The 25112-nt window shown below is 41.6% G+C and overlaps 1 protein-coding gene across 6 annotated transcripts in view; it reads right to left on the bottom strand.

Annotated features, from left to right (window-relative positions):
* Positions 1-1505: 1505 nt before the first annotated feature.
* Positions 1506-25112, bottom strand: part of LOC125467423 (cardiac-enriched FHL2-interacting protein) — a 102493-nt gene continuing 78886 nt past the window's right edge. For 5 of the 6 annotated variants that reach the window (XM_048563226.2, XM_048563228.2, XM_048563229.2 and 2 more), the window contains exons 3-4: positions 15757-15859; positions 1506-5845 (exon numbers count right to left, since the gene is read on the bottom strand). In XM_048563226.2, the coding sequence (XP_048419183.1) occupies positions 1933-5685 (3753 nt within the window). In that variant the 5' untranslated portion in view covers positions 5686-5845; positions 15757-15859 and the 3' untranslated portion in view covers positions 1506-1932. The remainder of the gene's footprint in view (positions 5846-15756; positions 15860-25112) is intronic. The other variant, XM_059640333.1, reaches the window with a different exon arrangement.

Raw genomic sequence — 25112 nt, 5'->3', positions numbered from 1 at the left:
TAAATCAACCTGCTTTTGACCTCTCTTTCCATATGGAAGATGGTCCTTAAAACCAATCTTTTTGATTATGCTTTTGTCCACTGCTCTCTAGATCAGTGCTGATTTTTCTTTCTGACTTTGATTGTGAAGCAACATGAAATGTTGTATGTTAAAGGTGGTGCATAAATGTAAGCTATTGCTGTTGAATGTTGACTGTCAAGTGAGCTAATTAGTCATGGAGAATATTTCAATGAAGCCTTCATTTGGTGTCTACCAAAGAACAACAGACATTTCTAGGTAGAGATGGTTCTTACTCTGGTTCTAAGATCAGTGCAATTGCAATCTCCTGCCCTGTGCATCACAGTCCCAGCTGAGATCTGTGCTGCTGTTGCAGATCTGAGCCACAATGAGATTTCACTCAGTTACCAATGTATTTCTGGGAAATGTATGGGTTTAGTAGGAGAAAAGATATAAAGAGCTGAAACAGCTAATTTTAATATCTTTCTATGGGAGAAAGTGTGGAATTACTTGTCACTTACAGTTCAGAGCTCAAGTCTGGAACCTCGCTACCATTTAAAGCCAAATTCCTTATTGCAAGGTACATTTAATTCTGCCCCCACCTCCGTAGACATCAGAAGATGGAAGGAGTTGCTATCTTATATATCCTTTCTTAATTCAGATCTCTCTACAAATTAACTGAGAAATTCACCTTTATTATTTTTGATGCTATTCGTTCTGAAAACTTAATGGAATAAAGTTTCATCATATTGTGAAGTAGAGATACATGAAGCAGGAGTTCAGAACTTGGGCGTGTTATCATTTAGGAATTACACAGGTTAGTTTTCAGAGAGAGAATTAGAGAAGCACATGCACATTTCTGTCAACACAAAGCTAAGTAGTATTGAGAAGTGTTCTGATTTTAGAAGTTTTGATTGGGGACGATTTAATGAATATATGTTGTTATGGGTTTGGAAAAGGTGATGATATTTCTCATGTGGGAATAGAATATTGGCGCAAGACTTATGAAATGTTGTCAACCCTTAGCAGTAGAAAACATTGGACTACTGAACAATCAACATGACACTGCTTCTTTTAATAAGCTTAGATCAAATGTTAAAAATATCATCGCTTACTTCAGTCAGGAACGACCATCCTCAATTTATCAAAACTGTGATTTTAACCTTCAGTAGAAAATATCATTGCAGATGTAAAAGCTAAAATACTGCAGATTCTGGAAGTCTCAAACAAACACATGAAGTGCTGGAGAAACTCAACAGGTCTGGTGGCATCTGTTGAGAGAAAATCAGAGTTAACATTTTGAGTGTGATATGACTCTTCAGAGGTCTTCTGAAGAAGAGTCACTATTACAGATATATCTTGAGAGAAAAGTAAAATAATGGGAAAGAAAATCACATAATGCATATTCTCTCTGAAACTCAAGATATGTTGCTTGTTTAGTCATCCAAGCATTAAAGCCCATCAATTTTTGACTTCTTCTTTACCACTAAGAAATAATGCATACTTCATTTTCCTTTTGCTTCTTTATTTGATTTTCCAATTTCTGATACCGTATCTAGTTTAACATTTGAATAATTATGAACCACCTTACAAAGCAGTAACATGTATGAACAAGAGACAATGGGATAATGGGAACTGCAGATACTGGAGAATCCGAGATAACAAAGTGGGAAGCTGGATGAACACAGCAGGCCAAGCAGCGTCTTAGGAGAACAAAAGCTGACGTTTCGGGCCTAGACCCTTTTTCTGATGAAGGGTCTAGGCCCGAAACGTCAGCTTTTGAGCTTCTGTGTTCATCCAGCTCCACACTTTGTTATTTTACATGTATGAACAACTCAAGATGTCATTTCTGAGTTATCCTGCAGACAGGAACATAATCTTTAAAAGGCTGAGATTCCTTCATGATGGTATTATCACAGCCTTTGTTATCTTTAGCTAATTGTTTTCTATGGCAATATCCTCCAGTTCCCCCATGACAATTAAGTCCAAATTATGGCCCTCTGGTTGCAACTGACTACTCATTGCACTGCACCAAGTCACATCTTCCATATCTACTCTGCATCCAGTGTGAGGATCAAAAAGTGTTTCAATATATGGCTCATTTCCCTGTAGCCCTGTGCGCCCCAAGTCAGTGTTCACCCATTCATGTAATGGTTTCTCCTTGTCTTGCACATCCAGGAGAATTGCAGGTGCTGACATTTGAGATGGAGACCTGATGGATGATACAGAAGTTAAAGGAAAGGACAGAAATCCAGGATATAACACGTAGGAATTGTTAAAAAAATCTAGCGATGTATTTTGCCCTGTTGAGGGTATGGACACCTGGAAATATCTGTCAGTTTCTGGGTCATACAGTGTCTTTGCCTGCACTTGAATTGGGATATCTACAAAAAAATATTGGCCAGATTCAGGATCTTGAAGCAATTTCCGTTGGCTTAGTGGAAATGAATGTACGGATGCAATGGGCTGCACGCTATTTAATGCCATGATGTTGGATACTGCTGGAATTACACATGAATCTATTGGCTGTGTGGGTTCTGGAGAAGAAACCGTCGGTGTTTGTGCTATGGGGACGCGTGGGGGAGACACTGGCGCATTGGAGACTGTCGCGTTGGTTTCTGCGTCGTCAACGCTTGGCGTCTTCTGCCTGGCATCGGCTTTTTTTCTCCTGGTGGTCAGCTTCTTGGCTCGGCGTATTGCTTTTTCAGACTTTGGAGGTACAACGGGCGGTTTGCCCGCTGTTTTTGAATCGATACTACATGCCGACTCCGGCCGGGAACACATTACTGCTGACCTTTCCACACAAATCTCACGTTTGTCACCCTGTGCATTTCCTTCTGGCAGAAACAGGTTTGGTGCTTCCTCGACAGTATTGGCCTGTAGCTCCTCAGGAACCGACTCAGGGACAGTTGGCCGCACTCCTTTAGTTGCTGGGGATGTTTTCGACACATTGTCTTTGATTTTAAATAAACTAGGCCTCGGTGAGTTTGTACTCCCTCGTACTTCTTGCTTTGAAAAAATGTTGTAGAACTTTTCTTCGCACGACATCTCCAAGGGACTACTGTCTCTTATTCTTTGCCCCGGTAAGCCTCTTGCCATTTTCTCTTGTAGGTGACCTTGATATTCCGGAAGAGAGCTTTGATTCTCGGCTTTCCTCCCAGAATTGGATGCCCAGTCACTGAGGGCATAATATTGCAAATCATTCTTTTCAGTATCTTTGCCCTCGTCAGCTGCGGGCCAACTATTCGAACAACCCCTCTTGACATAGTTGCCCCTTTCAGCCATTAGATCTGCCATCATGCGTTCCGGATCTTGGTAGCGGTCATCACCTAGGGCAAAATAGGACTGGTTCGGCGATTTTACGTCCTGTGTGGCTTTCTCTTCTCGGGCAGAATGGGTAGTTATCCAATTGTTGGACACATTCGCTTCCAACACTGGCCGACAGACGTCTTCAGCTTTTTGCCATGCCAGCTTGTCATCTTGCTTTCTGAAATGATTTTCACTTGGATTGCCAGCTACGCTCCTGTGGCTAGATGAGGAACACTCTGGATTTCTGCTGTGATGGAATCTATTTTGCGTTTCGCCTGCCTTTTCTGGCATCGCCTGTGTTTCCTCTGGGCTTTTTCTTGCCAACGCTGAGTTTTTCTGGAAGGTTGTGGGAGGGCAACTCGTTTCCTTCCTGTCATTGAACATATTCGGCTGGTACGTACACTTTCTGTCCAAGCTTCTCTCTGCGTGAATTTCTGTCGTTATCATCGCCGATCGAGGCCTTGCATTTCTTGTTCGCCGACTGGGTTGATTTCTGGCCTCTTTAACTGTTTGTGGTGACCTTAAGTTAAGATAATCGTCATTCTTCCACGAGTCTGTCTCGGCTTTATGGATAATTGTAGCTTTACCGAGATGTCCAGACGTAGCAGTCACGTTTTTGGCATTAGGCATTTTATCCTGTTTTTCCGGTTCATTGGAATCCCCCGTGTGGTTATCCTTAATGCCTAGTCTTAAAGGTGCGGAAGACGTTCTTTCATTGGCCCGATGTATGTTTTGGTAAATATAATCCTTGTTCTTGCTTTGCTCAGAAAGGCTCTGAGTTGCACCAGCATTAGAGTAGGTGGATTTCACTCGTTTTCTGACGTCTTTGAGGTTATAAAGCAGGCTTGATGCCTTAGATTTATAATTCTCACGCAAGAGGTAATCAGCACTTCCTTTAGCCTCATCCCCCTGACCCACAGGCAACTGAATGCCGGGAGGTGTCACTACAATTGTTGACCTGTCCGTTTCATTCGCATTGTGGACAATATTTGGTGTGAGAAGCTTTGAAATACTGAAGGGGGGACTCTGTTCCCGAGGAGGTTGCTCCGTGTGTGTTGTGAGGTCAGCTGCAGGGTGGCATTCTGTCGAGCTCACTTCTCCACTCACAAGCTCTGTCTCTATTTGCCTATTATGGCGTGGATTCCTCGAGCTTCTCCACAGCTGAAAGCCCTTTCCCTCGTCCCCACCACTAGTCTTTTCGGGTCCAGCTACCTGCAAACTATGGCGTTGCTTTGCATTCCCTTTGACACTACACTCAGACGGAACTGAATGAAAGTCTGAATCCTTGCTGCTGGGTGAACAGTTCACCGCTCTCTGAGCTTTGACTTCATTTGGAGATTGTACTGTTCCCAATGAACACACCTTTCTACAACTGACCGTATTGTCAGCGCACAGGTTTTGTAGATGTGCACTGGACTGAAGGGTAACAGTAAGATTCTCAATATGATCATCCTCCTCAAACAGATACTTACTGTGATCGTGCCAGGATTTGAATGCACTGCACTCACTATGCAGGAAGTTGCTCTTTGGATCGGGTTTCTTCACTTTGCTGACTATTTCAGTTAAACCTTTGTCTGCCTTTTTACTCGAAATATTAGGAATTGTCACATCAGTGAAGTGGCCTTGCCTTCTGTACTGTGCAGTTTTCATGTAGTTCAAAGGATTGTTTTTGTTGCCTTTTCCTGGTGGAATTTGCTTCTTATTTGTCCAATACTTTTCTTGACAAGCTGCAGAAAAACTAGATTTTTCTTTGTGCAAGTTGATGATAGCTGATGCGTCCCATTGTGCAATGTTCTTATTGTCAATGTCCCCTGGTAATTCAGGGTGTCCACTCACACTAGCTTGTTTTGCACTTGCCGTGATATCTCCTGGGAAATCATTATCACTTTGATCAAAAGCTTCGATCAGGGAAGAGATTTTTGACTTTTGCTTGGCCGAATGCTGGCTTGATCCAACAGTTTCGCTTGAGAAGCCAGTTCCTGAGCCACGTTTAGCATCTTTTTTTTCGACAGAACACTGGACTGTTGATTCCTGGAATGTGTCAGGTAATTCTTTTGGTTGTTTTTGGATTATCTTCGATGACTTATTACAGTTTTGTAATACACCCTTAGAATGCTTGGCCTTGTCTGAACTTGGAAGATCACTTGTCTGACTCACACTGACAGCCGACGGTGAGCTGGGAATATCCACGTCATTACAGATTCCTCCCTCTGCAACACACAAGCTCTTAAAAGCACGCTCTGTAAGTCTACTTACTTCTCTGTCTGTCTCATCCAAAATGCTTCCAGCGCTCGACGTGTCACTAAAACCATCTACGTGTTTAGAACGTCCTTGCATGATCCTTGTTTTTGCTGTACCCCAGTTATCCAAAAAGTCCATAATACTGGGCTGCTCACCAGAATCTGTTTTATTGACACACACACATTCAATTCTCCTCTCCTTTGGGTTTCTAAAACATTTGGCTTCGGACTTAGGATTTCTGGAACTTCTTCATTCTTCATCCATTCAGGTACCAAGTCATGAAAGAAATGCTTCTTTCCTATGCAAAGAAAAATACAGTTATTCCTTTTTGAAAGCTTTATCTTTTTGGGCATTATAGCAGTGAATAAGACTGGTACAATTTGGCACTACAATTTATCATTTGTACTCTTATTAAGTAATACTATAGTGCAGCTCTTGCAAGTATTCCGATAATGAGATATAGAAAACAAAAAACTACAAATCTGATAAATGCAAGGTACAATTCAAAATATTGGAGGCATACTGCTGTTTAGGCAGGATTGGTTGACAGAATATGGCCAATATTTCAGCACAGAACACTTCCTCAGAGTTAAAGCTTGTTACAGATGAACAGTGTTCAAAATTGAACAGACAAGGTGAAAGCTTAGGGAGAAGAACACATATACTGTCTACCCATGCAATGAAATCAGTAGAATAACCTGTAAAGTTTAGGAATTAAACATTTACCTCATTTTCATTGAACTTGTGGGAAACTTCATTTTTTTTTCACAGAACTTCAGTTCAGGAATGATCAAAGATATTTGTCCATTTGAGGTCATTTCGACAAAGCAAAAGACTCACTGTGGCCAGTTACAAACCTATCCACATTTGCTTCTGGTACATTTTCAGAAACTGCATTTATATTCTGTGCCTGTGCGCTTACCCCCAATTCGCCAGTCAAAGGAGGAAGGCTCTGAAAGCTTGTGATTTTAAATAATCCTGTTGGACTATTACCTGGTGTTGTGAGAATTCTGACTGGTGGTGTCCAACACCAGCATCTCCACATCATATTCAACTACTGACTGATATTGTAACATATTCTGCATTTAGATCTTGGTCCTGCTAAGGAGGTTTAATCCTAACACATGGTTTCTTGATCTTACCTTAATCCACCCTCCTCACTGAAATCATCCCTGACTTTAACTTTCTCAGCTATTTTCCTTCCCCACTCTCCTCTAACATTGCCACCAATGGCAGGCTTGTTACCGTGCCTGGTCACCAGTGTATCGAGGAGTCAGTGCACACAAACTAGTCAATTTTGTTAACTTGCACTCTCTACTCCACATTAAACTGGAAACACTGGCATGGGGATAGATCAAATCCATTGTAAGAACATTTGAAGAAATACGTCACATTCTTAATTGGAAACAGAGTGATATATTGAGAATTCCTTTGATTCAACAGCTTGACTGACTTCTGTTTAGTTCCATTTACTTTGCATAAATTATTATAGTTTATATACATCATTGCAATTAATATAATTGTAATTAAAAAGTTATTAATTTGTTATTATTAGATATTGACAACTTACTTTGCCATAATATACCATGTTGACAACGTTCAACAAATTTTTTTTTGCTATTTATGTCTGTGATTTAGGAGTTACATTCAATTCAACCAAACTTGCCTTGAATAGCAGAAAGGATGTTTTAATTTTTAATTTGTTATATATATATTATAATATATTAATGAGTATCTTAAACTATCTTTGCTCATTTGATGTTAAAAATGTATGTGTAAAAGGAGAGCGGAGAGCTGAATCTGTGGTTACCTTGGATTCATTGACAGATCTATGATTTTATTTTAATTTACTCATGGAATGCAGGCATCACTGGGTGAGCCAGCATTTATTGCTCATCCCTAGCTCCCCTTCAAAGAGTGGTGGTGAGCTGCCTTCTTGAACCAGTACTGCCCATACGCTGAAGGTAGATCCCACAATGCCATTAGCGAGGGAGCTCCAGAATTTTGATTCAGCAACACTGAAGGAAAGACAATATATTTCCAAGTCAGGATTTGAGTGGCTCAGAGGGGAACTTTCAGGTGGTGGTGTAACTTTGTATCTGCTGCCCTTGTCCTTCTAGATGACTATTAGTGATATTAAAAGATACTATCTAAGAAGGCTTAGTGAATTTCTAATGTGCATCTTGTATATAGTACACACTGACTGAGTGTTGGTGGTAGAGGGGGTGGATGTTAGTGGATGTGGTGCCACTCAAGCAAGCTGCTTTGTCCTGGATGGTGTCAAGCTATTTGAATGTTATTGGAGTTGCACTTCTCCATGCAAGTGGGAAGCATTCCACCACTCTATAGATTTGTGTCTTGGAGATTGCAGATAGGCTTTACCGCGTAAGGAAGTGAGTTATCCACTGCAGAATTCCTAGTTTCTGACCTGATCTTTTAGCCCCATATTTATATAATGAGCCTAGTTCAGTTTCTGGTGGCGGTAACCCTCGGAATGTGATAGTGAGGGATTGAGTGATGGTAATGCCATTGAATGTCTGTGGCATTGGCTAGATTCTTACTTGTTGGAGATGGTCATTGTTTGGCATTTGCGTGGCGCGAATGTTACTTGACACTTTTCAGCCCAGTTCTAGAAATTGTCCAGATCTTGCTGCATTTGGACATGGTCTGCTTCAGTATCTGCTGTACCCTCAAAAAAAGGCATGGTATAGAACCTCTCCTAAAACGATTTTAACAAAGTTGCATGTATATGGTTCATGAAATCAATTAGTCTATAGGTACAGTGAACTTATAATAGATTTGATTTTGTCCTAGAATTAATACCAGAATATTTGAGTATTTTTTAATCACAAATTGCTTTCTTATTAATCCTGAGAGTTAATTCTGTGGTTTAACTAAGGAGTCCCATCTCCTGAAAGCACAGATAGGTGGTAGGGGCTATAAAATTGCAGTCCTATCTCTAACCTGTGGGCTGTTTGGCCGCAGTTTCCACACCATGAATTCCACACCAATTGGCACATTTACTTTTGTCTTTAGAAGAACCTGTTTATCATAAGAGTTTTATCCCAGACTACTGGCTCCTATCCTTTAGCTAATTGGAAGGGCTGATGACTGGTGCAGAGCTTGCCAATAAGTGATGAGTTATCTAAGCTTGTAGAGGGTGGTAGGGTGATTTGACATTTGCCATTTTGACAACAATAAGTAAGAGATGCTCATACAGTCAAATTGATGCTACTACTTTCTATATCATTCACCCTATCTCTAGTTAAATATGTGGAGACCCAGACGCTTTCCATTTTATCCGCATTGGTATCACAGACTAACATCCATCTTCAACATTTACATGGTTGATGTTAGCCAGACCAGACGTGACCGGCTTTTAAGGAAGCCCTGGTAATGAGAAACTTATATCTAGAAATAACTAAAGATTGGCCTTGAAATTTCAAGTGGTGTGGCTGTGGCTATTTTCTTTAGCAATTTGTTCCATTGTTGGATTGTCTTTGAGAAAACAGGTTGTTGGTACACTGTCTTGGAATCAGATGGCTTTTCTGGCTTGTCTGAATGGCAATCTTGTGCTCATTGCTTCTTTAATTTCCTCCAGTCCATTCCATAGTTTATAAAATACAATCAATCTGTTTTCTTTCCCCCTTTTGATGCAATAATTCCCATTTCAAATCTTTGAGCATACTGCAAGGGTTAAAGATCATGGTAAACCATGGTACATTGGTAACAAAGTAAGAAAGAAAGGCTTGCATTTAATAGAATGCCTTTCATATCCTCTGCTTTTTCAAGACTCTCCAGAACCAACAAACTACTCTTAAAGTGCGCTCATTGTTGCTACATAGGAATGGCAGCATCCAAGAGCAAAGCTCTCAAAACAGTGAATTAGCAGATGACTTGTTTTCTGATGTTGGTGATTGAGGGAGGAACATTGGAACATTGGCTAAGTCACTGGAATAGCTTGCCACTTTTCTTTGAACTGTTCCATGTGATCCACGAAGGGCACTTGACAAGGTGGTTGCAGTCTCAAGTCAACTATTGTTAATTGTAGTTTACAAATTCACAGAATACATACATCATAATTTTCTAAAGAACACATGATATTCGGAGTCAAAAAGAGATAGGATTTAGCCAATTATCTCCTCTCCTTAATTTTCGAGTATGGTAGCTAATAGTACCATTCCTATTTGTCTCTCAGCTGATATCCACCAAATTAAAATCCATCAAGATGAATTTGATTGAACAGGGACTATCTAGTATAAGCTGTTCATGGTCAAGAAGAGAGAGATCACACAGCCCGAATGAATGTATAGTTTGTGGAATTTAGAGGCAAGGTAGGAATTTAGTGCAGAAGGGGAGAGGTGCTTTGTGCTTATTTATTTTTGGCACAAAATTTGTAAGTTGTTTTGAACAGGATTAAATTGAAACCCTGGATCAGGGGCCCAGCACAAAGGAGTGACGTCAAAGGCCATCCGTAAATTCATCGGTTGGTGATAGCTACTAATTTGACCATCTATCATAGGCTACTTTCAGATTACAGGCTATTGACTAAAGGAACAGTAGGAATTAAAAAAAAATCAAATTACTAATGAAGTAATTAAAAGATGTCAGGCCAGGTGATGTGTTGTAACTGCATGATGTGGGAGCTGGTGGAACCCTGTGTTGTTCATTATTGATCATGTCTGTAACAAGTGCTAGTTGTTTGAGAAACCCTGACTCTTAGTTGATGAGCTGGAGTCTAAGCTTCAAACTCTGCGATGCATCAGGGAGGGGGAGACTTACCTGTGTTTCAGAAAGCAGTCACACCCCTTAGATTGAATCCCTTGTCAGTGGTCAGGTACAGGAGGGTGTGACTACGAGCGAGACAGGTAGAGGGATCCAGGAGGTCGTGCTGAAAGAGCCTCAGCCTTTGACCTTGCCTAACAAGTTTGAGATTCTTACTCCCTGTGTGGGTGAGAGTGGGGGTGGTGGGGATGATCAGCAAACTGACCATATCCCATGGTACATGGAGCCATTCAAGAAGGGTCAGAAAAGAGAAATGTAGCTGTAATCGGGAATAGGGCAGTTAGGGGAATAGAAACTGTTCTCTGTGGCCAGGATTGAGAATCCTGAAGGCTGTGTTGCCTGCCTGGTGCCTGGAATCAGGATATCTTATCTGGGTTACAGAGGAACTTGGAGTGGGAGGGGAAAGATCTAGTTGTTGTCGTCTATGTAGGTATCAATGATGTCATTAGAAAGAGGAAAGATGTTCTGCTAAGGTAATATGAGCACCTAGGGGCTAAATGAAGAAACCTCACCAAAAAGGGAACAATCTCCAGATTACTTCCTGAGCTATGAGTTAATTGGCACAGATTCAACAAGCTTGAAGAGGTAAATGTGTGACTCAAAGATTAGTGTGGAAGTAATTGGTTCATATTGGGACATTGGCTGCAGTACTGGGGAAGGAGGGAGTTGTTCTGATGGAATGGGCTCCACCTGAACATACTGGGACCAGAGTCCTGGTGAACTGCATAACCAAGGCTGTGAATAGGGTTTTAAACTAAATATTTGTCGGGGAGGAGTGGGGGTGGGTGTGGTAGGTTCAGTTGCATGAAAAACTATGGAAAAAGTTAAAGATCGGAAGAGCCTAGCAGACATTATTAAAGCTTCCAGAACAAATAATTGGACACAGGAAAGGGGAAGGTATCTAATTGCAGACACAGCAAATGAGGGGACAACTACGAGAAGTAGGGAAACAGTAAACACAGGATTGAAGGTATTGTACTTAAATGCACATAGTATATCAAACAAGGTACATGAACCTGTAGCACAGATTGAAATCAGCAGGTACAATGTTGCATCACAGAGACGTGACTGCAAGGGACCAGGGCTGGGAACTAAACATCTAAGGATACACATCCTATTGAAAGGACAGGCAGATGGCCAGATAATGCAGGGTTGTCTTCTTAGTAAGAAATGAAATTAGATTTGCAGCAAAAAGTGACATAGAGTTAGAAGGTGTAGAATTTGTGAGGGTAGAGTTAAGAGACCAGAAAGGAAAAAATACCCTGATGGGAGTTTTATCCTAGCAGGATGTGGGGAAGAAAATAAAGGAGGAGGTAGAAAAGGCATGAAAGAAAGGGACTATTACAATAATGGGGAACTTTAATATACAGGTGGACTAGAAAAATCAAATGAGTAGCAGATCTCAAGAAAAGGAATTTGAGGAGTATCCATGAGAATGTCTATGGACCAGTTTGTAGCAGAGCTCTCAGGAAATTCTGGATTTGGTGAGGTACATTGAAGCATACTTGATTGGGGAGCTTAAGGTGAAGGAACCTATAGGGGGCAGTAATATGATAGAAGTCACCCTGCAGTTTGAGAGGGAGAAGATTGAATCAGATGTAACTATATTACAATTGAGTAAAGGAAACTGCAAAGACATGAGCGCGTAGCTGGCCAGAGTTGATTGGAAGGAAAATGGTGGAGGAGTAATTACAGGGGTTTCTGTGAGTAATTTGGGAAACACAGCAGAAATAAGTCCCAACGAAGAAGAAACATATGAAGGGGAGGCTGAGGTAACGGTGGCTGACAAGGGAATTCCAAGATTGCATAAAATCAAAAAGCATACAATATGGTGAACGTTAGTGGGAAGCAAGAGAATTGGAAAGTCTTTAAAAACCGGCAGAGGATAACTGGAGAAGCATTAAAGAGGGGAGAAGATGAAATGTAAGAGTAAGCTAGATTGTGATAAATATGAAGATTGCATTAGTATTTCTTGGATACCTAAAAGGTAACAGAGAGGTAAGAGTGGATATTGGACCACTGCAAAACGAGACTGGAGACCTAATAATGGTGAACAAAGAAATGGCAGAGGAACTGAATAGGTACTTTGCATCAGTTTCCACAGTGGAAGACACCGGCAAAATAGCAAAATTTCAAGAGAGTCAGGGAGCCAAGATGAGCGATGTGGCCATCACTAAGGAGAAGGTGCTGGGAAGCTAAAGAGTCTGAAGGCAGATAAATTATCCAGATTGGATGGACTACACCCCTGAGTTCTGAAGGAGATAGTTGAGGAAGTTGTGGAGACATTGAGTGGTGATCTTTCATGAATGACTGGAGTCAGGGAGGGTCTTAGAGGACTGGAAAGTGGCGAATGTAACACCGCTGTTTAAGAAGGGAGGGAAGTAGAAGGCAGGAAACTGTTGGCCAGTTAGCCTGTTGTTGGTCATTGGTAAGATTTAAGAATCCATCATTAAGGATTAGATTGCAGAGTACTTAGAACTGCAAGGTAAAACAGGGCAGAGTCAGCACAGCTTTGTCAAAGAGATGCCATGCCTGACAAATCTGTTAGAATTCTTTGTGGAGGTAATGAGCATTTTAACAAAGGAGATATATTTGGATTTCCAGAAGATCTTTGACAAGGTGCTGCACAGGAGGTTGTTAAATAAGACCTATGGTTTTAGGGACAATGTTCTGGCGTGGATAGGGGATTAGCTGACAGGCAAAAGGCAGAGAGAGAGAGTGGGGATAGAGAGGTCTTTTTCAGATGGCAGCCAGTAACTAGTGGAGTTTCACATGGATCAGTGTTGGGACCGCACCTATTCAGAATATGTATTAACGACCCATACAGACAAACTGGAGGGCTAGAATACCAGAACAGAGATGCACTGCTGAGGCTGTATAAGGCTCTGGTTAGACCACATTTGAAATTTGTTAGCAGTTTGGGGCTCGTATCTAAGGAAGGATGTACTTGCCTTGGAGGGGTCCAGAGGAGGTTTTACAAGAATGATCCTAGGGATGAAGAACTTGCCTTCTTGAAATGAATATTAACATTGCATTTGCCTTCCTAATAGCCAGCTAAACCTGCATGTTAACCTTAAGACAATGCTGAATAGGATTCCTAAGTCCCTTTGTGCTTCAAATTTCTGAAGACTTTCCCATTTAGAAAATAGTCTACTCTTCCCTTTTTCCTACCCAGCTGCATAACCACACATTTTCCCAACATTACCTTCCATCTGCCACTTCTTTTCCCACTCTTCACGCCTGTCCAAGCTCTTCTGCAGCCTCCCTGCTAATACTGTCATAGAATCATAAAGATGTACAGCACAGAAATAGACACTTCAGTCCAACTTGTTCATACCGACCAGATGTCCTAAATTAATCTAGTCTCATTTGCCAGCATTTGGCCCATATCCATCTAAACCCTTCCCATTCATATACCCATCCAAATCCCTTTTAAATGTTGTGATAGTAACAGCTTCCACCGCTACCTGTGGCAGCTCATTCCAAACACATACCATCTTCTGTGTGAAAAAATTGCCCCTTAGGTCCCTTCTAAATCTTTCCCCTCTTACCTTAAACTTACGCCCATTAGTTTTGGACTCCCCTACCCTGGGGAAAAGACCTTGATCATTCTCCCTATCTATGCTCCTCATGATTTCATAAGGGCACCCGTCAGCCTCCGATGCTCCAGGAAAAATAGTGCCAGGTTATTCAGCCACTCCCTCTGGCTCAAACCATCCAACCCTGGCCATAGTCTTGCAAATCTTTTCTGAACCGTTTCAAGTTTAATGGCATCTTTCCCATAGCAAGGAGTTGCTGTTGCCCCTCCACCTGTCTTTGTGTCAAATGCAAACTGAGCAACAATGCCCTCAGTACCTGGATCCAGATCTTTAATATTCCTGTCTGAAACCACAATGAATTGTATAACCTCAGCTGTTAGCAGTAGAAATGTGAAGGATAATTTGAATAGTAATTAGAGTGCCATATGCCTAATGCATTTTAGCATAAACATATTTATTTGATGTACTTGAATAAAATATTTATACATCAGTTTCATAATATTAAAATACTACTTTTTTCAGTTTACTTATGAACAGGTTGTATTCACTACATATTTCACACAGGCACCCAATAAAAAATTTGTGTGTGAAACGTATCTGAAATATAAATTGACTTTGTGTTTTAAAACTGTGAAATGTTGGCTATCAAACTTATCTCAGTGTCGTGAGATATAAAGAATTGATTGAATTAATTGAAACGCTTGAAATCAAACAGAGATTGTCTGCTGACAACAGCCCTACCAGCAGAAGGCAGAGTGGACCACAAAGTATAGGATCTCCTGACTAACTACGACTTACTGAAGTGTCAAAGTACTAGACTGTCTGAAAAGTATTTGAGAGCATATTGTCTGGAACTGAATCCATGCCACCCCTGGATCATGCTTTGGTAACACTGATACATTGCATGTAATGAAAAGAGTTTGGAACAGGTGCTACAGGATCCCCATGCAGTCTCCTATGACTGCTTCTCTTCAGATCTCCTCAATGGGCAGATCAGAGATTTAAATTATTCTATAAATGTGTAAATTTTAATCCTTTCCCTTGCAGGCCACAGTCCTTGTGAGTTGCTGCTCTTTTCTCAGATCAGCTATAAGCAAGTTCAACTCTTGTTGCTTGAAAACAAGAACTCGGGTGCATTGTTCTGGTGGCTTTGCAAATAAACTGTGATTTGCTGTATCAGTGATAATGGGAACTGCAGATGCTGGAGAATCCAAGATAATAAAATGTGAGGCTGGATGAACACAGCAGGCCCAGCAGCATCTCAGGAGCACAAAAGAGATGCTGCTGGGCCTGCTGTGTTCATCCAGCCTCACATTTTATTATCTGTGATTTGCTGTACCTGTATTCTTCCATTAGTGCCTGTATTTGCAATGACTGAATTTTGGTAACAAAGAAAGATACAAATTAAGGCAAATTTGGCAAGAGGCACTGGGAGAAAATGTATATTATTGTGCCAATGAGAGTCATTAATTCGTCATTCATTGATGCTTCCTCTAGCGAGGTCAAATGAGCAAGCTACTCGTGCCTTCCTCTAAGATGAAAGACTAAGCTCAGCCTGATAGATATTCATGGCTGTTGGCATTGTCATTTCATGGACAACCACCAAAAGCATTCAGAGTCTGTTAAAATCCAGCTGAGTTAAGACACAGAGGTCAGGCTTTGAGCCTGGAACAACTAAACTTTGCAAGAAACACAAAAATTGAGGCCATATTTTTATTTTCAGATTTATCAATTAATTTTCCAATTGTAATTAAAAACATACACCTGTCAATAATGTCCTAGTGGTCACTTTGAAACAGATGAGTAATTTGTGTTTCAATTATAGTCGAATAATAAATAGCACACATTTGTACATGACAGATGATAAGTTTCTCCTTAAACGTACCTGCTGTGTCAGCTGTACTGGTAGAGCTTGTGTGCATTCCGACCAGGTTCCTGTACATTTAAAGCCTCCTGTCCCACCTTCATTTGGTCTCATTGCTGCCCATCTATAGCGAGAAGTTAAATTTAGTGCAATGAACTAGATCCTTTGCTAGTAAAACTTTGATTAAGCATAGCTGTAACCTTCAGCAATTTTGACATTACTTGAACTCTCTCAGTCCATGGAAAGGGACCAAGTCAGAAATACTGATTGTAAACTAATATACTGGACAAAGAATATTGAACTGCTGATCTTACGAATTTTTAATGTAGTGTAAATATATTAGATTGTCCCTGATATATTTGATGATTCGATGTAAGGGCAGCTTCAAAACACAAAACACAGTAGAATTTGCTTTTATTAAAAGTAAATTATGGTTTTCTACCCCCTTGTGTTTCCCCTTTTGTTCTTCGAAAAGGCCTGCCTCAAGCTGAGCAGGGGCCACACAAAAATTGCAGGAGCCCGTTTCGTCCCATGCATGTGCCGAAGCTGTCAGTGGGGCAGCCTGTTCGAAACAGAACAATATCACAGTCAAGCTGAGTCCTGTCTTTAACTGATGAATGCACATACTCACTGCTTTTGGCAGGATGCCCACTGTGAATGGGATGCACAGCTGGATTACATCCCTGTGCTGACGCTACTGCTGCTCTGCCTGACCTTTACTAACCCTGCACTGATCGAATCTGGGCACATTCTGATCACAAGGTCTCCATTGTAATTGAATGAAAAGCTAAGAAATTGCTGACTCCAAGATAGCAGCGTTAACGCTAAGTCGTGTATCGTTGCACTTAGCTCATCCACTGATGTAACTTTTCTTTCGGTATGATTTACACGCATTTTCTACTTCTGAAGAAGTGACAGCAAGAGTATAGAGATGGGATGGACTTGTTTGGTTGTAAGTAAGTGTTCTCAAACGGCTGAATTGGTTTGTATTAGATTGTATGAGTCATACAGTCATACCGCACGGAAACAGACCACCACTTCCTCTGGAAGTTCATTCCACACATGAACCATTCTCTGTGTAATAAAGTTGCGCCTGATGTATTTTTTAAGGCTTTCCCCTCACACCTTAAAAATATGCCTCCTAATCTTGAAATCTCCCACTTTAAAGAAAAGAGACCTGATGTTCACATTATCTTTATCCCTCATTATTTTATAACTCCTCCGTGAGGTCACTTTCAATCTCCTATGCTCCAGTGAAAAAAGTTCCAGCCTATCCAGTCTCTTGTTATCATTGAAATTCTCCATTCCAGGCAACATTCCTGGTAAATCTCTTCAGAACCATCTCCAGCGTAATAATATCCTTTTTATTACAGGGAAACCAGAACTCGTCTGAGACTGGTTCATGTTGATGAAACATTCAATATCTTAGATGCTATTATCAGGGCATAGAGTATAAAAATAAGGAGATTCATAGAATCCCTACATGGTAAAAACAAACCATTTGCCCAATATGTCCACACCCACCCTCTGAAAAATATCCCATTCAGACCCATCCCTGCAACCCTGCATTTCCCATAGCTAACACACCTAACCCACACATCCCTGAACACTATGGGCAATTTAGCATGGCCAATCCACCTGACTGGTACATCTTTGGACTGTGGGAGGAAACTGGAGGAAACCCACGCAGACACGGGGAGAACATGTAACAAGTTCCTGGGAGTGATGGTCACCAACAATCTGTCCTGGTCCACCCACATTGACACTACGATCAAGAGAAGCACAGCAATGCCTCTTCCTCAGGGGGCCAAGGAAATTCAGCATGTCCATAAAGACTCTTAAATTTTTTTATAGATGCACCATAGAAGACATCCTATCCAGATGCATCTCAGCATGGTATAGCGACTGTTGTTCCCAAGATCGAAATAAACTACAGAGAATTGTGACAGCAGCCCAGACCATCATGCAAACCGGCCTCCCATCCATTGACCTCATCTATGCTTCCTGCTGCAATGGAAGGCAACCAATATAATCAAAGACCCCTCTCAGCCTGGTTATACTCTCTTCCACCCTCTTCCATTTGGCAGAAGGTATAAAAGTTTGTATACGTGTATGAACAGATTCAAGAACAGTTTCTCCCCACAGTTATCAGACTTTGAATGGACTTCTTTAAAGTTAATGTTGATCTTTCTCTGCACCTTCTCTGCGGCTATAACATTGTATCCTGCACTCTGTTCTGTTTCCCTAATGCACTTGTATACTGTGATCTGCCTGTAAAGCACATAGGACAACACTTCTTACTGTACCTCAGTACATGTGACGGTAATAAATTAAGTCAAATCAAGTTATCCGTGTTAATCCTTCCCCCTTCACATTATGATAGTAGAGTTTTGCATTTCCTAGTTTGTATTTATGTTCTTTTTTTCCCATTTCCGTATTATTTTTCTGGTCCTCCTTTGTTCAGTTATAACCCAGGGTTCAGGTTTACCTCTGTTTCTAGCATTCTTATAGACCACTTCCTTGATCTTATCCAATCTTTAACTTCTTTCACTGATACATCTTTTCCAGTGGGTGCGTGTGTTGTACAGGAATTAAGATCAGTTGTAGGCCTTGCAGTATTTGTTTAAATATTAGCCGTCGTTTGTCTACTGTCAACTTTTTTTACAGCAGTTTCCTAAGCTATATTAAGTAATTTGCTCCATACAACTTCATAGTTTCCTTTGCTCAGATTAAAGACATTATTTTCAGAAGGAAATATGTTGTTTTTGAACTTTATATAACTTTTAATCATGATATGATTGCTATTTCGCAGATGCTCATTTACTGCATGGTGATTGATTAGCCTTTTCTCATTACACAACGCCAAGTGCAGAATAGCCCTATCTTTCTTTGGCTCTTGAAAACACTGTTCCAGAAACCCAGCTTGTACACTTGCCAGAAATTTATCCTCCACAGCATAGCGCTTACTTGGTTAATCTCGTCCACGTGTAAAATGAAGTCACCCATTATTCCTCCATTAACACATTAAATGCATCTCTAATTTCCTGATTCATAAAGTGCCTAATACCATATAGTTTTTTCTATAAACAGTTCTCACCAATGTTTACTTCTTTGTGCTGTTTCTTAGCTTGACCCAAACAGGATTCTACATCTTTTGTCCTTCGATTGAATGTCCTGTCTTACAACATTTCTGACATCATCCTTATTAGGTTGGCTACGTCACCTTCTTTTCCTTTTGTCTGTCCCGTTTCGATCCTATTTGACGCTTTCCATTGTCTCATCAATCTTCTATTTTTGTTTACTTTTGTTCTACTTCCTTTTAGTGTTCTACTTCCCTTGAATCTGAGTCCCCTCTTAGATTCCTATTCCCCTACCAATTCCCTAACCAACAGTGCTAGCAAATTTCCCTGTGAGAACCTTAGGCCCAGTCCTTCTAAGATGTGACCCATCCATCTTGTACAGGTCCCACCTGCCCCAGCACTGGTCCCGATGTCTCAGAAGTTGGATTGCGTTTCTCCGACACCAATTTTCCAGCCACATTGTCAATCTCTCAGTTCTCCTATTTCTATGCTGATGAAGATATGAAACCATGAGAAATCCCAAGAGTGTTGCTCTCAAGGACCTGCTGTTCAATCTTCTTCCAGACTCCCTGAAGTCTGCTTTCAGGACCTCATTTCCCTTCCCGCATAACTCATTGGTATCAACATGCAGCAGTACGTTAGTTCAGTGGATAGCAATGCTGCTTCACAGCATATGGGACACTGTTTCAACTCTACCCTTGGGAGACTGTGTGGCATTTGTACGTTCTTCCAGTGGGTTTGAGTGGGTTTCCTCCAGGTGCACCGGTTTCCTCCCGCAGTCCAAAGATGTGCAAGTTAGGTGGCTGTAGGAAATACAGAGTTACAGAGGTGGGTCTGGGAAGAGTCAGTGTGGACTTGATTGGCTGAGCTAGGGATTCTATGACATGGACCATGACCAAGTATACTCTACCCCAGAGAATGTTCCGCAGCCATTATGTTGTATCCTCGATCCTTGCACCAGGAGGCAACGCACCAGCCTGGAGTCATGTTTGCAGCTGCTGGAAAGTCTGCCTGTTCCCCTAATGGAAGGATCTCCTGTCAGTACTGGTCTTCCACTTTATTCAATACGGATGGTAATGACACCCTGTTTTCATTACTGCATGTGCTTCTCACATTCACTGTCCTTTGCTTTTTTTTCATTAATTCATGGGAAATGGATATTGCTGACTGGCATTTATAGCCTATCCTTAACAGTGTTTGGGAATATCTGTGGTCAGCTGCTTTCTTGAACCCACTGCAGTGCTGTGAGGTAACATGGTGTGAAGCTGGAAGAACATAGCAGGCCAAGCAGCATCAGAGGAGCAGGAAAGCTGACATTTGGGGTCAAGACCCTTCCTTAGAAAACATACACACTTTTCTGAGGAAGGGTCTCGACCGTGTTATCTCGGATTCTCCAGCATCAGCAGTTCCTACTATCTCTGTAACAGTGCTGTGAGGAATGGAATGCCAGGATTTTGACGCAGTGACATTAAAGGAACTGTGATACAGGCCTGGACTTCCATCCTCAGGGGAGTGGGAAAGTCCCCAATTTAGCCTCTAAGAGGGGCTGGAGGGTGGGAATGGTGTAAGGCAAATGTGGTCTGCAGTTGGGCCAAATGATCCACAAAAATGAATGGAGGCAGTGACAGAGGTTGCCAGGTGTGGGGAGATGGGCTGACAAACTCTGTCTTCATGCTGTGGAATGTTGCTGTGTCCCAAACCATTCAGATCCTCCAACCTTTACTCATGTTCCTTCACCCCCATCACCATCCCACCTCAAGACCTCACTCCCCCCTATGGGCCATGATGCCTCCCCCACATCAGGTTATGCTCCCACTCATCCCCAACATCCCAGCAGACCCCTCCCCCCCGCCCTGTAAAGGGCAGGAATCTCACTCACTGAAAGCTGTTGCCAACCAGAGCTGAAGAAGTTTCCCAACCCGAAACGTCAGCTTCCCTGCTCCTCTAATGCTGCCTGGCCTGTTCATCCAGCTCCACACCTTGTTATCTCCAGAGATTAGTTGTGTACTTTCATGGCTCAGCAGCACCACTGGCATGACGACCTCCTGAGACCTTAAATTGAGGTGGGGCTCTGGTGAGAGATGAGTGATGGTGGGACAGTTCTTGCAGAGTGTGTGTGCGTGTACGTGTGCGTGTGCGTATGTGTATTTGTGTGTGTATGGATGTGAATGTGTGAGTGTGTGTGTGTAAGTAAATATGTGTGTATGAATCTGCATTTATGTGTGTATGTATGTGAGTGTGTGTGGATGAGTATGTGTGGGTATGTATGACTGTGTTTGTTTATGTGTGAGAGTGTTTGTGTGTGTGTGTGTGTGTGTGTGTGTGTGTGTGTTCGGAGAGGGGATGAAAGTTGGGTTGAATGGACAGTAGGATTTGGCAACAAGAGCTGCTGGGGCTGTTAGTGGTCCTTCTCTGAATTGTGCTGGTTCTCTTGACCAGACACCCAGCTTGAACAAGATTGTCTAGGCCCGAAACGTCAGCTTTTGTGCTCCTGAGATGCTGCTTGGCCTGCTGTGTTCATCCAGCCTCACATTTTATTATCTTGGAATCTCCAGCATCTGCAGTTCCCATTATCTTTGAACAAGATTGTCTATGGCCTCGCTGCCATGGGCTTAATTGTAGTGGAGGTGAGAAGGTGGCACCAACATTCACTGCCACCCTCTCATCCAATTAAATACTCCCCATCACTAAATCTTCCATAGGGGAGGGAATATCTAATTTTAAAAAAGAAGTTAATATTTAACCCCTGGAGAATCCAGAGCAGTCTGGTGTGTTTGAAACCCTAAGTCTAAGTAAGGCAAATTCTGGTGTGTTTGAAACCCTAAGTCTAAGTAAGGCAAATTCTGAATGTCGGTGAGAGCCCGTTATCTTGTGGAAGCTTGTCCACTCCAAGTGGGTTCTGCTCGCCAAATAGTAGCCCACCTTCACACAAAAAGAAGAAAATTTAAGGCACAGTGTAAAAAAATGCCAGGTTGCTCCATGACATTGTTCATCTCACAGATCAGTATAATACCAGTCAAACAACTAGTTAGATTTCTGAGATAACAAGGCGTAGAGCTGGATGAACACAGCAGGCCAAGCAGAATCAGAGGGGCAGGAAGGCTGTCGTTTTGGCCCTAGACCCTTGTTCAGAAATGGGGGAGGGGAAGAGGGTTCTGAAATAAATAGGGTGAGGGGAGAGGCGGATAGAAGATGGATAGAGGAGAAGATAGGTGGAGAGTAGACAGACAGGTCAAAGAGGCGTTGATGGAACAATAAAGGTGAGTGTAGGTGGGGAGGTAGGGAGGAGATAGGCCAGTCCAGGGAGGATGGACAGGTCAAGGGGTGGGATGAGGTTAGTAGGTAGGAGATGGGGGTGGAGCCTGAGGTGGGAGGAGGGGATAGGTGGGAGTAAGGACAGGTTAGGGAGGCGGGGATGAGCTGGGCTGGTTTTGGGATGCAGTAGACGAAGGGTAGATCTTGAAGCTTGTGAAGTCCACATTGATACCATTGAGCTGCAGGGTTCCCAAGCGGAATCGGAGTTACTGTTCTTGCAACCTTTGGGTAGCATTGTTGTGGGACTGCAGGAGGCCCAGGATGGACATGTCGTCTGAGGAATGGGAGGGGGAGTTGATTTTGTGCAACATTCTAAGCTGTTGTTGAATGTAAAAGAGCATTTTTGCAAGTACTTTGCATCTGTGCTTTAATGGGATTGATTTAGTCAGATCTGTAATGAATTTGATGGGATTTGGAAAATCCGCTGTTGCATTGGAATCCCCACTATTTCCCAGGAACGTACTATATGTTTTATATACCCTATTTATTCTGAAGGTCAGCATGCATGAACTGCAAAAATCTGGCTGCTCCAGGCATGAACTTGGCTGACATTCATGGTATCTCTACAGTCCATAATGTTGCCAACATCTGCACAGATCTAAAACAAACAGAGGACTTTGATTTATATACTGCCTTAAGTGTAATAGTGTTTCACATATGGCTTTACAGGAGTGTTAGAAAGAAAACTTTACACTAAGCCATTGGCTTAATGATATCTTTGCTTTGGGAATGCTCTAGGAAAGACCTGAATATGCATCTTCTATCAAACTCTAAATTCCTGGATTTCTCTGAATAGAAGATCAGCTTCTTGAGAATCAGCTCTTCTGCTCTTTCTTGCCTTGTGAACTCTAACATAGACCTTGAGATACTGGAAGTTAAAATAGTGAAAGAGGGAGGTGGAAAGGTAAAGGGCAAAAGGTAGTAGTAGATGTCAGAAAAGATAGACATACACAGCGAGGAGCTCTCTTGGGAGCTAAGTATCCACGAACCACCTTAGAAGCACTAGCCATTCAGATCAGATCTCTTCTAAAACTCACACACAAAGACCACAAGGTACACTCATAGTAAATAAATTGACAACATGAGGCAAAAAATGAATGAAAACCATGACTTTATTTCTTAAGTAGTTTGTAGTATACATGTTAATGATTGTTAACTCGGTTATAGAAATATATTTCAGTAATGAGGAAGGGTCACTGAACCCAAAAATGAGAACTCTGATTTGTCTTCACAGACGCTGCCAGACCTGCTGAGCTTTTCCAGTAATTTCTGTTTTTGTTTCTGAAAGAAGCATACTTTACAGATTCGCACACAGCAGTTTACGACACAAGTCATGCAGAGATATCTTATACAGAGGCTGCATTCACCTTCCACGTCTCATGCCTTCTATCAATAGTAATGATATGTACACTCTGATGAGTTAACTTTTTCTTTCCGAAGATTACACCTCACAGGCCCTGGTATGAAGCTTGGATTTTTGAAGAATGATCACAAATAGCTTTGAAATGCAGTGATATGTTAGTCTTCACACAAAGCAATGACTATGGGCACTGTTTAAAGTGCTCTGATGTGTCATATTACTGAGGCGGGGACAGCTAGGGTTGGCAGGTAGCACTAGGCTTATAAAATGAAAGTACATCTTAATTGAATGTATGTTGTTGTAAGCATTTGGCCAGACTGTATTCCTCACAGAGGTCTGTCCTAGTAGGAGCAAGTTTTGTTCACGGATGATTTCTCCCCCAGTAACTGGGTGTGGCTTTGAATTCTGGTTTGGCAGGCAAATGTGAAGAAGCAGAAAGAATTAGTAGAAGAGGAGGAAGAACAACAACTTTCCTAATAGGAAAAAATCCCAAGGTGCTTCACAAAGCATAATCAGGCAAGAATTAACCCCCACCCCCACCACGTTAGATCAGATAAACAGGAGGCTAGTTAAAGCGGTAGGCTCTAAGGATAAATCTAAAGGAACTGAGAGGTGGAAGTGCTGGCAGGATTAGAAGACATTCGACCAATGGAGATGTGCAAGAGGGCAGATTCGGAGGAATGCAGAGTTCTCAAAGGATGGATAAGTGTAAGACCAGGACAATAAATTGGAGCAGCAGTATGGATTTTATGTTCTAACTGAATTGGGAATACATGAGAGTAGACAGCAATGTTTCAAAACGAACACACATTTACTCTTTGCGACACTTTTGGCCAGGTAAAAAGTGTCTGCAGGGTGTTTTTATATTATGAGATATACTTTCTGAATAGTGGGACCGAGTATTATTTCAACAGATGGGAAGCAATTCCGCCTGCTACAAAACAGCTTCCTGTGATTTTAGGACTTAACGCTTATCAAGATAGTGAGTAGAATTGCATAGAATTAACAGTCAGGGATATGGAGGCAGTAGCATAGTGGTAACATCATTGGGCCAGTAATCGAGGCTAATATTGTGGGAACATTTGAATCCTGCCATGGCAGCTTTTCAAATTTGAACCTAGTATAACCTGGAGTTGATAATGAAACTATGATTGGCTATTGTAAAAATAATTTAATTCACTACCAACATTTTGGGAAGGAAATCTTCCATCCTTACCTGATTTTGCCTAAATGTGATTTAAACATTGCTAAAAGCCAAGATGTTGAAGATTTTCATCTTGTACTCATCAGAAGCAGGATATAAGAAACAGACTTGAAAAAAGAAACATCTTTTTATAAAGAATGAGAGGAAGGTCCATTTGGTTGGACTGTAATTAGTATAGTGAAGCAACAGAACATTTAACTGTCAATCTTAATTTCCAAACCACACAAATTGATTATGATTATGCAGGGCGTCCAGCAGAGTTTGGCACAGTCCATGATTCCTTTTTCTTTTTAAAAAAAAGCACAATATGCATACAAATTCCTCACATAAAACGGGGTCTTGAGAATTTATGTAAGTAGCTCCTAAAGCACACATCACACTGCAGGCCTGCCCGATGATTTCAAATTGGTTTCGGGAA

Source organism: Stegostoma tigrinum, chromosome 37 (assembly GCF_030684315.1).
Source record: "Stegostoma tigrinum isolate sSteTig4 chromosome 37, sSteTig4.hap1, whole genome shotgun sequence".
Classification (NCBI taxonomy): domain Eukaryota; kingdom Metazoa; phylum Chordata; class Chondrichthyes; order Orectolobiformes; family Stegostomatidae; genus Stegostoma; species Stegostoma tigrinum.
This window is presented reverse-complemented; position numbering and strand designations above follow the sequence as displayed.